We start from the raw sequence: 14,632 nt of genomic DNA, 5'->3' as shown, positions 1-14,632 counted from the left end.
CAGCCTCCATTGTGTGGTGCCAGAGCTTCAATAAAACCAATATCTGGACTCCTCTCTCCACATATACCACAGTAGTCTAGACTTAAATCTATCAACTATGAACCTTAAAGTACACTTAATGATCTCTTCTGGTAAAGCTGTTGTAAGTTCTGCAGTGTGACCAAAGCATCATGCACAATGACCTGCCATCACTGTGTTTCCCAACCCTCTGCTGATGTGAGGAGCTAGATAAACCTGGCTTGTGGTCATCTTTATTCTCCTGAGTCACCCTGGTGTACAGATATAGAACTACACCATTTATTTTTCTGTTTCTGAAATTTTTTATTTACAGGAAACTCAGGCTGGCTCAGCATCAAATCTATTTGGTACCATGACACAAAAAGACATAACCTACTTATAAGGGTTTATAAATTGTCACTGATGATGTTAATAAATCAGTTTCAGTTTACAGATCAAAAAGCTGTTAGTGTAGGGGCTATTTTGCAAAAGCAGAATTCAGAATCCAGGATAACAGAGAAAGTGAGCTGACCTAGTCTAGTCAGTGCTGTTGTGGTGGCAGCCCGGCTGACGGTGAGTGTCCTGGTTTTCTCTCTTTTGATTGTGATTCTGTTTTTCCCTGGTTTTCTCTGTACTCTGCCTGCCTCCCTGTGTCTCCTCCCCCGTGTGTGCTCCCTCTTTCTCTCTCTCCCTCCGCTCCTGAGCCCAGCCAACGACCCGCACCTGCACCTCGTCAGCCACCTCCTCCGCCTGCCACACCTGTCAGCAATCAACTCCTTCTCTGCCAGTACTTCTACCCCAGTTCTCCAGTCAACCCCTGCTTGATCGTCGTTGCTCCTAACCCGGTGCCGCAAGTTCACTCAAGCTCCTGAAATCTTCTCTCATTTCTCCAGCTCTTGGTTCTTCCCTGTGTCACTAACCCTGTCCTCCCTCAACTCCAGTCCCTCAACCCCTCTTTTCCCCAATAAAACCTGTCTTTCTTGAGCACTGTTTTTGGGTCCTCTCTGTCCACGCCACACCACCGTAACAAGTGCATACTGGCTTTATACGTGTAAGGCCAAGAGTTCGTTCAGATTTAGGCGGAAATGGAGAAGACGCGTGGTGCTTACTTTACACCCAGTGAGCAACAGATGATAATAATGGACGTTTAGGAGAAATAAAAGCACAATAGGTCTTGAAAAAGGAAGCTGCTGTAATAAAACAGCGAGAAAACGCGTGGCAGACAATATCAGACCGAATGAATGCGTAAGTAGCCTAAAAATATACATTTAGCCTACTAACTATATGCTCAACTGAAACAGTCATAATTTAAGTGAGTTATTTGCCATTAGTACAAAAACAGTTGTACATTTGACTTGAGAAGTGGAAGTTAATATGTAACTCAGGATACAATTTGGAAGGATTATTTTATGAAACCTAATAACCACACTGAATTCAGCTAGGGTAACTGGAAAATTCCAGCTTTATCGGCTATCCAGGTTTTGTGAAACCGGTTGTGAAGGATCAAATTCGGATCACTTTGTTTATATGCAGTTTGTGTTTTTATCCAGTTTTTATTTTAGGGAACACTCCCACTGACAGTTTGATCCCTGACCTCCTGGAAGAAGGCTGCAGGTCCTGCTGTTTTCAATTTATGATGCAGATCTATTTTGTGTTAAGCCATTAGCAGGTTAGAGGTGTCGCTTATATAGAATATTTTTCACGACAGTGTTGATCATCATGTTCTTAGTGTGCCTTTGATACGACTTTCAGTGAGGTATCACCCACATATTAAGCCTATGTGCACACAATTAACGGTGTAGATTAACTGTAATAGAGGAAATAAATTTGTGTGCGTTTGTTTGTGTTAATGAGCGAAATGGTGGCGGTGTGTGACGCATTCAGAATACAAAGCAGGTGCATAACATGACAGACAAAAATGCTGCTGGTGCCTGACGCCTTCTGACGCAACAGTAAATGCTTCAATGCCAGAACTCTTTTAGCTTGTGTTACCCTGGAAAAACAAAGTCTGTCTGTGAGGACACACCCTGAGGCGTACCTTCACTGCTAAACGAAAAACAGAAATGGATAAATCTCTTCCTCACAGAAACCTACAGGTAGGAAGTTTTGGACGATTTTACAGCATAGTGGCTCTTTTCTGATCTGGTGTGAAATCATAAAATTCCCTGTTCAGGAGGAGGACAGTTGTTAAGTAAGTAGTTGAGCTTCTTCAGGATAAAGTGAATGAATGCGACAACCTGTTCAGTTGACGTTTCCGGAGCATGCCACATGTGTCAGCCTATCTATGGATCCGGCATGATCAAGTCACAGTGTACTTAAACCACAGACTGTCAGCCACAATATCAACATCTCTGTTCAGTGACAGTTTTCCCCCATCTAATGTTTGTGGTCTGGCTTTGCTTTCAAGTTTGGATTTTGCCCACGGGAAGTAGCCTAATGTTCGATGAAGATGAAGTAATGAAAGCTCCCGACCTTTCCTATGTCAGGTAAAGTTGTGGTGGTGGTGGTGGTGGTGGTGTCCTCTTCCTTACTTGAGATCACATCTTATCTGAGAAATCACAGCCGGATGTGGTTTGATTCAGAATTATTTAAATCAAGCTCGTCTATTTAGACTAGCCTTAATTAAAACTTGATCACTTTTCAGAAACCTTTTTACATGTTTCTTGTCGTTTTCGTTTGGTCATATTATCTTACTTTGGCTGTTTGTGAATATAATGTTTAATCGTTAAGTCGATTCAATTCAAGTTAATTGAAGTTATAACGTTTATAAGAATATACGAGAGGACGCAGCAGCGACACTGTGGTGGTACAATGATGCTCAGATCATATTAATGGAAGACATTTTTCACAGGATGATTGGGTCCATGGGTTTACTGATCTATCTGCATCTCCAAACTGAAACAAGACATTTACATTTATTGGCAAAGTAACATCGTTCCTCTCCTCAGTCGCTATCAGTTTTGTATAGCACACATTTTTGTGACTTCATTTTGATCTCCAGTCAGGAGTTGACTAGCTGTTGTTTGACAAGCTGTTTGCCTAGATTGTCCCCCCACTGAGCAGTGTTTTGTTTTCCTCATTTACTCTATTCTTCCTTTTTCGCGGTCACCATGAACAAGTCTTTAAATATTATAATAATATTTAAATACATCAATATATAGCCTACATTTAGGCTATATTTTTAAAGGCATAGTGTTTAGAGAGTTATCAATGCAAGTCCTCTGCTACCACAATACTATTAAATTCCCTGCATGATAACAGCACAGCTTCAAAATAGATGTGAAAAGCTTTGGCCCATGCTAACATTCACCATTCACGGAAACTAAGATGTGTGTTTACACAGTACTACTCTCTATAGCACTGTTTCCCAAGGCTTTGATACAGGTAAGCTAATGGGTTTGTTCTGTCCTATTGTAGTCTAATTATACTCAAGGGTGTGTCTGAACAGGAATGCCGTCCACTGTTTGACTTGGCTTTATTCATTTCTTCATGACATTGCAAATATATGCTTAATTGATGGAATAATCAGAACCAAAGATAAAAACCCTTTCAGACATATAATTAAAGGAAAGACTTTCAGCATTCATTAGCATGGGTGTGATTGCAAGAGGTGTTCGACTATGCCTGAGAAGTTTTCTCTATGACTCACTCTTTCTTCCTTTTCTTTAACTGTTAAAAATAATCATCAAATTTGCCAAATGTAACTACAATGAAACTTAGAAAGTGTTTCTATTTCATATAGGTCAATAACCACATGAAAAAAACATGTTTAAACATTTGTTTTTGTTATATTACAGAATGAAGAAGCCAGATTCATGTGTCAGACATCCACAGTGGTTGTGCATACAGCTGCTGGTCGTCCTATTGGCAGGTATGCTCTGACAAGCATGATGGCAGGTAAAAGACAGGTATACACACAGGTATACGCCGTAACCACTAGGAACGGTCAAAGATTTCCGTATACCCACTTAATAGCGAGATGATACGTATCAATCATATCGTATCATTTGTGACAGAACTTTCACACGTTCATTCATGAATTCACCCCATCTGTGTTGCAAAGCACTGAACTGACGTTTGGGGCTTCCGTGGCCTGAGACCAGGATCGGATATCACCCACCAAACAACAACACAGCTGCGTTGCGGTCACTCTGCGCAAGTTTGAAATGAACTAATGTGAATTACTAAAAACGCGAGCAAACTCAAGCTAAACTCGTTAGTGTTTTGGTAAGCCTGCAGCTGAATCTGCTGCCGCTCCGGGTGACTGCAGCAGTAGCACACGACACGAACGTTAAAGTTACAGAAACTACAGAAATCGAGCCAGGTGTGTGTGTGTGTGTGTGTGTGTGTGTGTGTGTACACGAGTTCAGTACAGTAGTAGCAGTTCCTGGATGCATTTAAGCTGATCCAGTAGACTGCAACCTTGACGATGGTTTTGGAAGATAAGTGTGCTTGAAATAATGTGGAGGCTTTTTGTGTTAATAATAATCTGTAATGTATGAGTTTTTGGTGATAGAACTGCACATAGGCCTATGTTCATTGTTATTACTGATACTGAGCCTCAGCTTTCCATTAGTGTTAATAATAGTTGCAACTTACACTCTTAAATGTGCATTGAAAATTGCAAGCAGGTAAAATCAAAATCAAAAAACATATAAGGCTTCATAACTGGTTAAGTTAGATGGTGATTAACATTAAACATTAGAAAATCAGTCTATTCTCACCACCTGCATAAGTGTCATTTACACTGAGGATGCTGGGGACATGTACCCACCACGTTTTGAAAACATTTGTTAAAAATGTTCTGAAAAATAGCTTGTAACAAGAAATGTTAAATAACAAATGCTTTTTGGCACAATAAGAAAACATGCAACGCAATGTAAATATAGAGAAAACAGATCTGTATTATCCCCCAAAAATTACTTAAGTAAAAAAAACCCCAACATTGTACTGATTACTGCATTATATTAATATATTCTGAATTGACACCTGCCACCTGAACTTTGTTCACCTTTATACATTTCCACCATAAATTGGTGCAAAACAATGTCTCCAGAATGCAAGAAATTAAGTCACAACTCTAATCTGAGCCCTAAAATGTCCCCACCACTGTTCAACACAAAGCGATGCCTTTGCCCACCTGTAACCATCATTGGCTGTTAAAGTCTTTGCATTGTTGATAACACATAGCCTAAGCAGTCCTGCAGAATGCTCTCTATTACATGTACATGAATAATGTATATATTAGTGAGTGCAGTGGTGCTTATGGGATGTCGTTCTGGGACGTATGAGTATGAGGCTGGGAGGGGAAAATCACAGTATACTCACTACAAGCAACTAGACTACACCACTGGTCTGGTAGTGTTTTCTGGACCAACAACTTTTTATAATACTGCAGTGACTGCAGTGAGTCATTCATCACTTGTCATGCAACCCATGCACACAAAGACACATGTTCAATTTACTTCCTAATTAAGTAACCTGTTATTCTGGTCTGTTTCCAATTCACACAAAACTTCACAGTGCTGTAGCTTCTTTGTAGACTATTTTAGTGTAATTTAACAACTAGCACATATATTTGAGCTTCTCAAACATTTTTAACATATATGTATATATAATTGGGGGGTGGGGGTGTATTGTATTGTTGTATCTTTGTATTATGTATATTGTGTTAGCAATTATAAGAAATTATAATGTATACTCTGAATATGGTCCATAACAATGCACGGTAACTTTGTCATGATGTCACAATGATCACCAAAGGTTCGGAAAGTGAAGTTAAATTATTCGGTAAAGACTGGAAATAATAGTTCTTGTTCCCTCATTAGGTCAGGCTTCCTGTAATCAGACCACGGCTGCTCCCCCTCTTTCCCTTGCTACACCAAATGCACAGACTGCAGGTAAGCTTGCAAAAGAAGACAGAATCATCCATATCAATATAAACATTTGTAATCAGAAAGGGCCACACATCCATTTCAGCCTCTGTATACAGAGGCCACTGAATGTTTACTTTTTGTATGTGAAAATGTGGAAGTGTCATTTTTAACTTTAAAGGGAAACAATTTTAGTTGTAACAGTAAACAGTACATGCCCATATGTGCCTGTTCGCACTGATTGTGAAGAGATCCTTTGATAAGGCAATTTCAATGTTAAAGATGGGTTTTGTGTAAAAATGCAATGTGAAGGTCAGCTGCCCCTAATATGAGGCTTGAAAAAATGTGAAACTGAATTAAGATCAGTTTACTTACCCTGGATAGTGTAACTCAGTCTGTGAAAACAGATGTGTAATGTTGTGGTTCTGAGATGAGGATGTGGATAATGTCATTTGATCTTTCTCAGCTTGGGTATAAAGACTAGAAATTTATAGCAGAAAGCCTATGTTAGCAATACTAACTGCTGGAGTGGAGAATCAGGTACAGAGAGTCAAAAAATGTTGTGACACCCCTCCCAATGTCTTGGCTAGCCTCACAGGTATATATAGGCTGACATGGGAGGGTGATCTGCTGATTAGGCTTATCTGGACCCTTGGGTTATCGTGGATGTGGGCAATACAGGACCATTCATTTTTTTGTCCAGATATCTTGGTCTCTGCTGCATTTGTCTCCTCAAGTATGTTCTGTCTTACCTTCTTACTGCAGTATGCTACTTTCTTGACATCACTGTGGAAATCAGTGGAAACAACAAGAAGAATGAATCAGAAATCAAGGCCTGGGTATGTAGGCATATTAGTTATATAGTTAATAATAGTTTCTTGTTAAAATGTTAGGTTTATGATGTTTTTATCCTATGATTAAATATAATGGGTATCATGTTCCTTTTCTCAGCTTACACAGGTGTTCCTAAACTTGAACTGCTTGTCTCCAAACCATGCAGAAACAACTGTCACACCTACCTCTATACAAATTGCAACAACTACAGCTACAACACCCACAGTGTTGGAAAGCAGTAATACAACTACAGTTGGAGCATCAACAGTTTTGGAAAGCAGTAATACAACTACAGTTGGAACATCAACAGTTTTGGAAAGCAGTAATACAACTACAGTTGGAGCATCAACAGTTTTGGAAAGCAGTAATACAACTACAGTTGGAACATCAACAGTTTTGGAAAGCAGTAATACAACTACAGTTGGAACATCAACAGTTTTGGAAAGTAGTAATACAACTACACCTGCAACATCAACAGCAACAACACACAACACAACTACAGCTACAACATCAACAGCAACAACACACAACACAACTACAGCTGCAGCATCAACAACAGTAAATTTCAGCACAACTACAGCTGCAGCATCAACAACAGTAAATCGCAGGACAACTACAGCTGCAGCATCAACAACAGTAAATCTCAGCACAACTACAGCTGCAGCATCAACAACAGTAAATCTCAGCACAACTACAGCTGCAGCATCAACAACAGTAAATCGCAGGACAACTACAGCTGCAGCATCAATAACAGTAAATCGCAGGACAACTACAGCTGCAACATCAACTTCATTCAAACCTAGCATAACTATTGTTAGACCAAACAGCCAGACAGTCTCTTCACCCAACTCCAACATGAACATACAGATGCCTGGCAGTGGTGGAGGAAACAACAACCCACCAGCAAATTCAGATTCCAATCAGTCAAACAAGCTGCGCATAGCTCGACAAATCGGTGACAGTGTGACACAAAATAGGTATCACTGCAATGAATGAATGAATGAATGAAGGGTTCACACAACAAGCATTTTCAAGTATTTTTTTGTTTATGTTACACGTGTATTTGTGCAAAATGCTTCTTTTTCAACACTGGATCCTTGCAGCATCTTATGTTGTTGTTGTAACTGTGCTGTTATAATAGTGAACTCCTAATCAAAGTAAACTTAAAATTGCATTAGCCTTGTTGCATTGTTAGAGAAAGCTTCCTAAAAGTCCATACTGTAGGAATGTAACTCTTATGTGATTTGTTTTTATTTATAATTTATACTACCCTTATTACCATACTATTTAGCATGCCAGAAAAAGATTTACTAGGTCCTGATACGTAGTATATCAAATGCAGTATTTCAAAAATAACAGGAAGTTCTACTACATCCAGTCGCATTTTGAAGTATATAAGCCAGCATCCTTTTCTGGCTTTTCCGTGCAGCATGTGTATGAGTAAGAGGGTCAAAGGCGTACTATTATAATGAAGTAGTATGTCACAGTTGTATGGGGCAGCTGCAGTACATACTTAAAAGTAAAAAGAAAACGTATGTGATTTGATGCAGCATAAGTATTTCGTTGAACGGGTGCCAGTGTGGCCACAAGTGGCAATTCCCAGATGGAATTTTCTCTAATTATGGGTAAAATGTAGACTAACAGGAGCACAAAGTAGAGATGCATAATAAATGTACTCTTTCAGCAATGCCAGTTATACAGCTATGTCTTGCTTTGCTAATATTCTATAATTTTAAAATATTCTAATAATCCAAGTCAACATTAGTGACTGGTCATTGTAGAGCAAATGAGACTGTAGCAAAAGAACTTCTAGGGATATGAAATTAAGAAAGGGTTATTTTATTGTCAATGAATTCCACTTTTTATTTGCAAGAGGACAATTGTGAAATTTATTTTTTCAAAAGCTCATTAGTGTTTTCTTTAAAAGAATCTTATTTTTCATTAATTGTGTTGTCTCAATTTATGTTTCAGAGGGATCAGTAATAACGAAACAACTGGCCTATTTCAAGTAAGTTTAAATTAAAATTTATCTGTTACATTATGTGAATAGAAGGATCATATCAGTCAAGATTGATTTATGTTTGAACAGGGAATTAAAGTTTCATGCACCAAGAACACTGCAATAACGTAAGTTACATAACAAACTATTTTCAACTTTTAACTCAAACATGTGTTAAGCATCTATTTGTTGTTGACACTGATCTTATACTTCAGAAAAACCAACTGCACTGTGACGCTGCAGCTAGCGGAGAGTATACCTCCATGTTGTATCCTCAGTGCGCTCTCTGAAAACAATAACTCTGACATCCACGTGGTGGGGAAAAAAGCAGATACAACCAGTGAGTGTTGTCTACCCTGAAATACATAATTACTTACCTAAAAACTTCACATAATGTCAACCCTCTTTCTCATTGAACAGGTTCGCTACAAAATGTGTGCAATAGCAGTGCACAAGACAAAAACTGCACATCATGGTAAGATATTTTGTATTTACAGTTTTTGTTTAATCCCCCAACTTATTTATTAATGTATTATTATTATTAAAGTATTTATTAAGGGATTCTTTACAAGGTACATAGTAGATTTATTTATCATTTTACAACACAGGTTTGTATATCCCTTTATACCATTCACAAAAAGCAAACGTTATATACAAAAATGATATACACTAGATGGTTGGATCAATAACAAATCATAGAAATAAAACTATTTTACATGGAGCCGTGCTGAGAATGAATCTCACAGCCTGGGTCAAGAATCTGCTCTGAAGTCTGTTGGTACTGCAGCAGATACTTCTGTATTTCTTGCGAGACGGCAGCAGGCTGTCATTTAGTACCCTTTGGGCTTTGCAGAGACCTCACATCATCAATGTCACTGCTGCTGTGAAGAAGGGTACCAATGATGTTCTGGGCAGTTTTAATTACCTGCTGCAGGGCCCTCCAGCAATCAAATTCATCCTCAGCACTGCTCCACTGATTATAGTTATTTCTTTTTATCCTTTTTAAAATTTAAAAAAAAAAGTTTCCTGATCTGTGCTTTAGCACAGATGCATTACATTACATGATCATAGGTATGATCATGTAATGTATGGCCTTTTTGTAACATTTTATTAGGGCTGTCCCTGACTAAGGATTTACATAGTCCAATCAGAATCGTCAAGTCCTGACTATAGTCGCCAGATAGATCGAATCATGTGTTTTTTTGTACACGGCATTTGCGGGTGGGGGTGGGGGGTGTTACACACAGTAGCGCCACTTTAATCGCTGCCGATAACAGCATGCATGTCGCGGTTCCTCGCGGGTCTATTTCGAGTAGCCAGCTATTTAAAAACGATAAATAAAATATTCTTTATGTGGTTCATCAACGGTGATAAATTATCCGAAGCACCAGGTTCGTACAACTCGGCACAACACCAGTGAGGCTGGGGCTCTGTCTCAGCAAGTGTTCCTCCACTGCCACTGCACACATACACACTACGCTTACACATGCGCACTGACGCCCCAGGGTTAGGGTTACAATTTTGGATTTATTCACACACTTCAAAAACATTTATTGAAAGTTTTATTCTTTTTACATGTTTATTTACAGCATTAAACGTTGAAATGTATATTGTAATAGGCTGTTTTTTTAACTTACTGGGAGAAAACTGGTAGTTCTATGCAAAATCAGATGTTGAGCTCCCCCATATAGCCAAAATGGCATGATCCTTGTTTCGCTGCGAAGCCCATCAAAGCATCGAATCTTCGACTATTCGTGGTCCGCCCTAAATTTTGTGATATACACTGTATGTTTTTTTAATCAAATGTTGCTATCTTTGGACAGTGAAGATTCTGGAACTACATATGTGGCTCCTCAAATAAACTCAACTTACTGTAATGCAGGTGAGCTCTGAACATGTCCCTTACATCTTCACACCACACAAAGTAAAGGAAGTATTCAACCCCTTTAATTTTTACCACATGTTGAGGTGTCAATTGAAAATGGACCACATTTGGATTTTGGTCACTTATTTACATATTATTCCACAATGTCATAATTAGTAGATAAGTAGATATTTTCTACACATTTGTAACAAATAAAAAGCTGACAGGTTTTGAGTCAATAAATGTTCACCTACTGTGTTGTGTCACATGCCAAGATGAGTTAAAGCACATTTTTTCCCAACCCTTTTAATGTCCAAAAGATATTAGCTTGCCTAAAGTCCACATGTGGCCTATTGAATTGACTATTAACAATAAAGACCATTCTGGCAGAGGTCACATCACAAATCGTGGCTATATGGCAGAGTGGTCACTCTTAGGTGAAATGAAGGACACTAGCTCTCTGAGCTTGCAAAGGCTACATGAAGACTCTGAGTACATGTGTACAAATAATCTCCAGTCTGATATTGCAAATCTCTTTAGCAGTAAACCTCCATGTCTGTCAAAGACAAAGCACAATTGATAACTAAGGACACACTGTTAAAACTACATTATTAAGTATCATGATGACAGCTGAAATAGAGAAAATAAGCATATACCATAAAGAGAGACAAAGATCTGAAAACTGTCAATTTTGAGGAACATGAGGCCCAATTTCTCCTTGGCCAAATTTAAACTGATGGCACAGGACCACAAAATATTCTAAGGTACGACAGGTTAAATACTGTATGAATAACTTGAAAATGCTGTGGTTCTATTCACACTGTCATTTGAATAATAGTAAACCAACATGCTTTGACTTTGTTTCAGGTATAGAGGACAGCCACACAAACACAAGCACCAACTGCAACTGCTCTGCTTACTGCAATGGAACCGGTGAGTGTTTATCACCTCACAAAACTACCAGATTATTATCTACATAAATATAGTCTACAAGCTAAGTTGATTTTTTTTGTTTGTTTGTTTGTCTTTAGATGCATACTACACATTTTACGTTTTGATAAAAGATACCAATATGAACTATTCAGATGTCTTGGTCTTGGTAAGTTTACATGCACACACGTATAAGTGTGTGTTTTGTCTTTAATTATCCATTTTGTATGAATGAATAATTGTAGCATCAAACTATATTCTCTTGAATGTTTCTAGATTTCTAAGCTAAAACAACCATCAAACTGCTCTCAGAGTACAGAGTGAGTTGTGCCATTCTGCAGCCTCATACAAATCACATTTTACATGAATAAATGCCTTTCATCTAATTAAAAAAATGTTTCCTAATGTTCCTTTACAGTGTTTTATGTTCATTGCCTATCATTACATCTGAATACAAGGTAAACTGACCCCAAAGCATAACTTTCCACATTTTCTAGTATGACTATTTTGACTATTTTCTAGATCAAAACAAATCCAAATGTAGTCAAACCATTCGGCCGTATTAATATAAAATAACAAGAGATCAGCTAATATGCCTTTTTGATTTTCCTTAAAGGAAATTGATGTTATAGTGAAGCAATTTACTTGGTTAAATAACATTTCCACAGTGAGCAAGCCAGCTAATTACAAAAGAGAGTGAACTGAACTATGTAGCGATACTGTAGTTTAAATACTATGTAATGTTATGTGGGGGCTTGGCACTCAAGAATGTCACATTGTACATTTGATGCACAAAACACTTTTGGAATGCCTGGTACCATTTTTTAAAACTGGACCATAACCTAAGTTATTGTAGAATAATGGATTTCATTCAGGAAATTGACCGCTTGTCACAAAAATGCATGAAGTGAAACTTTGTGCCCAAGTTTTCCCTTTTTGTGACACTTCTTGAGCAGTTTGTTCATGAAATACAACGTTCGGCTAGCATTTCCATTGCACTTAAATTAATTTGTAAAAAATGTCATGCCCACACAGCATTTTTGGTACCTTTTCTTGTGTTTTAATGCACAGAAGTACACTTTGTATACAAAGCATGCAAAGCGTAGGACTTATTTAATGTGTTACTTCAACATAATCAATTGTTTAAAATGGAAATCTCTACACAGGATGGAAACGTGGCCTGTACAAGGACACCAACAAAGTGAGTCTAATCATAGTACCTTTAAAGGAACAACATTTCTATGCCCTGATACATCTGATACATTTGAATGGTGACTGAAACCTGTGCACTTCTGATTTTTTAAATACAGTTTTCAGAACTGCAGTGTGATTTTAGACTTTGCACATGAGGTTCCTATAAATAACGTGTCAGCAGCTGTGATGAGTGTGTTTCAGTCTGAGAAACAAATCAATTACAACGGACAAGTGATCCGAGCAGGTGTGTATATTAACTACAGGGACACATGTCAGCAAGTCAATTCAACATAAATTCATACAGTCAAGAATATAACTGCAGGTGTGTCCTGTAAAACTTATCGTTTGTGTTTTGTCTTGTGTCACACAGCAATTTGTGGAAATTCAAAAGTCAGCGACAATTCACTAAACTCCCAGCTCATTTGGTATACAGTTAACCTATACCCTGTGAACTTTTGTACAGTAATGGAACAGGATAACATCCTTAATTGGTATGTATTGTCCTCTTAACACCTTATCCTCTGCACTAGCTTCACTAAATCTTTACAAACTCGGTCAACATGACAATAGGTTCCTTCAGGGCAGTTTGTAATTGTATTTGATCTACAAATACTTTCAATCAAGATCCTAATTTGTCTTTTTCCTTTATAGTCAAAATGGAGAAAATGTGGTTGTGCTGCTGAAAGAGATGTTTGTTCTGCAGCTATTTACCACACCCGGCCCAAATACATTAACCACACAACCCCACAACACCACCTTGTCTGTAAATGCAACTTCATCCCCTCTGAACACAACAGCCCTGACTGGTATCACTACTACTGCCAATGTCACAACACTCAGCACAACTAAACCTGTTTCTACGACCACCGAATCAGGTTTGTTATCAACAAATGTGCATGACTCTGTTGCTGTATATCAGTGGTGGCCATTTTTGTGATTGTGGGCCATATACAAAAAATATAACAGTCAAGAGCCAAACTCTAACTTGCTATCTTCTTTATCTCTATCTATCTTTCCGCCTCCGCTATGTTTAATCAGCGGAGGTAAATGTTTTCATCTACTAGTAATCCATCATTGGGAGTCAAGTAGTTGTTCAAAATGCCCTTAGTGTTGAAACTAAGAAGTGCAATAGCAGAGCTTACTAGTAGTTGTTAAAGAATGTTGTTATAAAATGTTTTTAACTGCAGCTGACAGCCAAGCCAACGCACTGCTTGAGATGACCGGAGATGTGTCCAAACTGAACTCAAGCCAGGTGGATCACCTGGTGTCTCAGCTGGAGAATCTTTTGTCAGGCCCCACTGTCAGCAAGGCGCTGGGAAACACCTCCGTCCAGATTGTCAGCAACCTGCTGGGCGCTTCTCCTGAGACGCTGTCCCGCTCCTCCAACAGGTTACGGATACATATTTAACATTCTCTAATGTATTGTGTATTTTCTTTTGATGGTCTAACAGGCCTTTTTTCTTTTTCTATTTTAGACAATTTTGTTGCAAGTAGTGGCCTCACACAGATTTTATGTACTGTTCAATGCTGAAATGTTGTGATAATGGACTTCAGTTCAAAGTAATTAGCACAAAACTAATCAATAATAATCTATAAAGCTATGTAATGTAATTATTCAACTTTTTTTCATCTAATCAACTTGATGCCAGGTAGCAAATGTTCCGAGGTCCTGTATTGGTCTGCGGCTCAGGGGTTGAAAACCACTTATGTAACTGAACTGGTGCAACGAATATTAGAATTGTTCTTGTTTTTAATACCAGTTAATTTCCTTTTTTCATCAGGATTATAGGGATTGTTGATACAGTGGCATTGAAGCTAGTTATTGGAAAACAGGTGGAGACCCTCTTGTCCCCAGCAGTGGCTCTGTCTGTGAAACCAGCAGATGGCAATAACTTTCAGCAAACTTTTTTTTCCATCTCAGGCCCCAATGATGTACAGGTA

The 14,632-nt window shown here is 38.3% G+C and overlaps 1 protein-coding gene across 3 annotated transcripts in view; it reads left to right on the top strand.

The window, feature by feature from the left end:
* Positions 1–711: 711 nt before the first annotated feature.
* The window catches only part of LOC119895375 (adhesion G-protein coupled receptor G6), a 24,462-nt gene continuing 10,541 nt past the window's right edge, over positions 712–14,632 (top strand). The window contains exons 1-21 of one of the 3 annotated variants that reach the window (XM_038708467.1): positions 712–1,242; positions 2,405–2,483; positions 3,795–3,868; positions 5,826–5,897; positions 6,636–6,709; positions 6,822–7,681; positions 8,676–8,712; positions 8,794–8,831; positions 8,919–9,043; positions 9,124–9,178; positions 10,527–10,585; positions 11,435–11,500; positions 11,599–11,666; positions 11,774–11,817; positions 11,916–11,955; positions 12,664–12,698; positions 12,808–12,935; positions 13,062–13,182; positions 13,343–13,566; positions 13,879–14,080; positions 14,473–14,629. In XM_038708467.1, coding sequence (XP_038564395.1) covers positions 1,239–1,242; positions 2,405–2,483; positions 3,795–3,868; positions 5,826–5,897; positions 6,636–6,709; positions 6,822–7,681; positions 8,676–8,712; positions 8,794–8,831; positions 8,919–9,043; positions 9,124–9,178; positions 10,527–10,585; positions 11,435–11,500; positions 11,599–11,666; positions 11,774–11,817; positions 11,916–11,955; positions 12,664–12,698; positions 12,808–12,935; positions 13,062–13,182; positions 13,343–13,566; positions 13,879–14,080; positions 14,473–14,629 — 2,562 coding nt within the window. In that variant the 5' untranslated portion in view covers positions 712–1,238. Of the gene's footprint in view, positions 1,243–1,291; positions 2,189–2,404; positions 2,484–3,794; positions 3,869–5,825; positions 5,898–6,635; positions 6,710–6,821; positions 7,682–8,675; positions 8,713–8,793; positions 8,832–8,918; positions 9,044–9,123; positions 9,179–10,526; positions 10,586–11,434; positions 11,501–11,598; positions 11,667–11,773; positions 11,818–11,915; positions 11,956–12,663; positions 12,699–12,807; positions 12,936–13,061; positions 13,183–13,342; positions 13,567–13,878; positions 14,081–14,472; positions 14,630–14,632 lie in introns of those variants that run through there. The other 2 variants (XM_038708468.1, XM_038708469.1) reach the window with 2 other exon arrangements.

This window comes from Micropterus salmoides, unplaced genomic scaffold, assembly GCF_014851395.1.
Source record: "Micropterus salmoides isolate LMB-PRFRI ecotype aquatic unplaced genomic scaffold, ASM1485139v1 Ms_hic_scaffold_9, whole genome shotgun sequence".
Classification (NCBI taxonomy): domain Eukaryota; kingdom Metazoa; phylum Chordata; class Actinopteri; order Centrarchiformes; family Centrarchidae; genus Micropterus; species Micropterus salmoides.
This window is presented reverse-complemented; position numbering and strand designations above follow the sequence as displayed.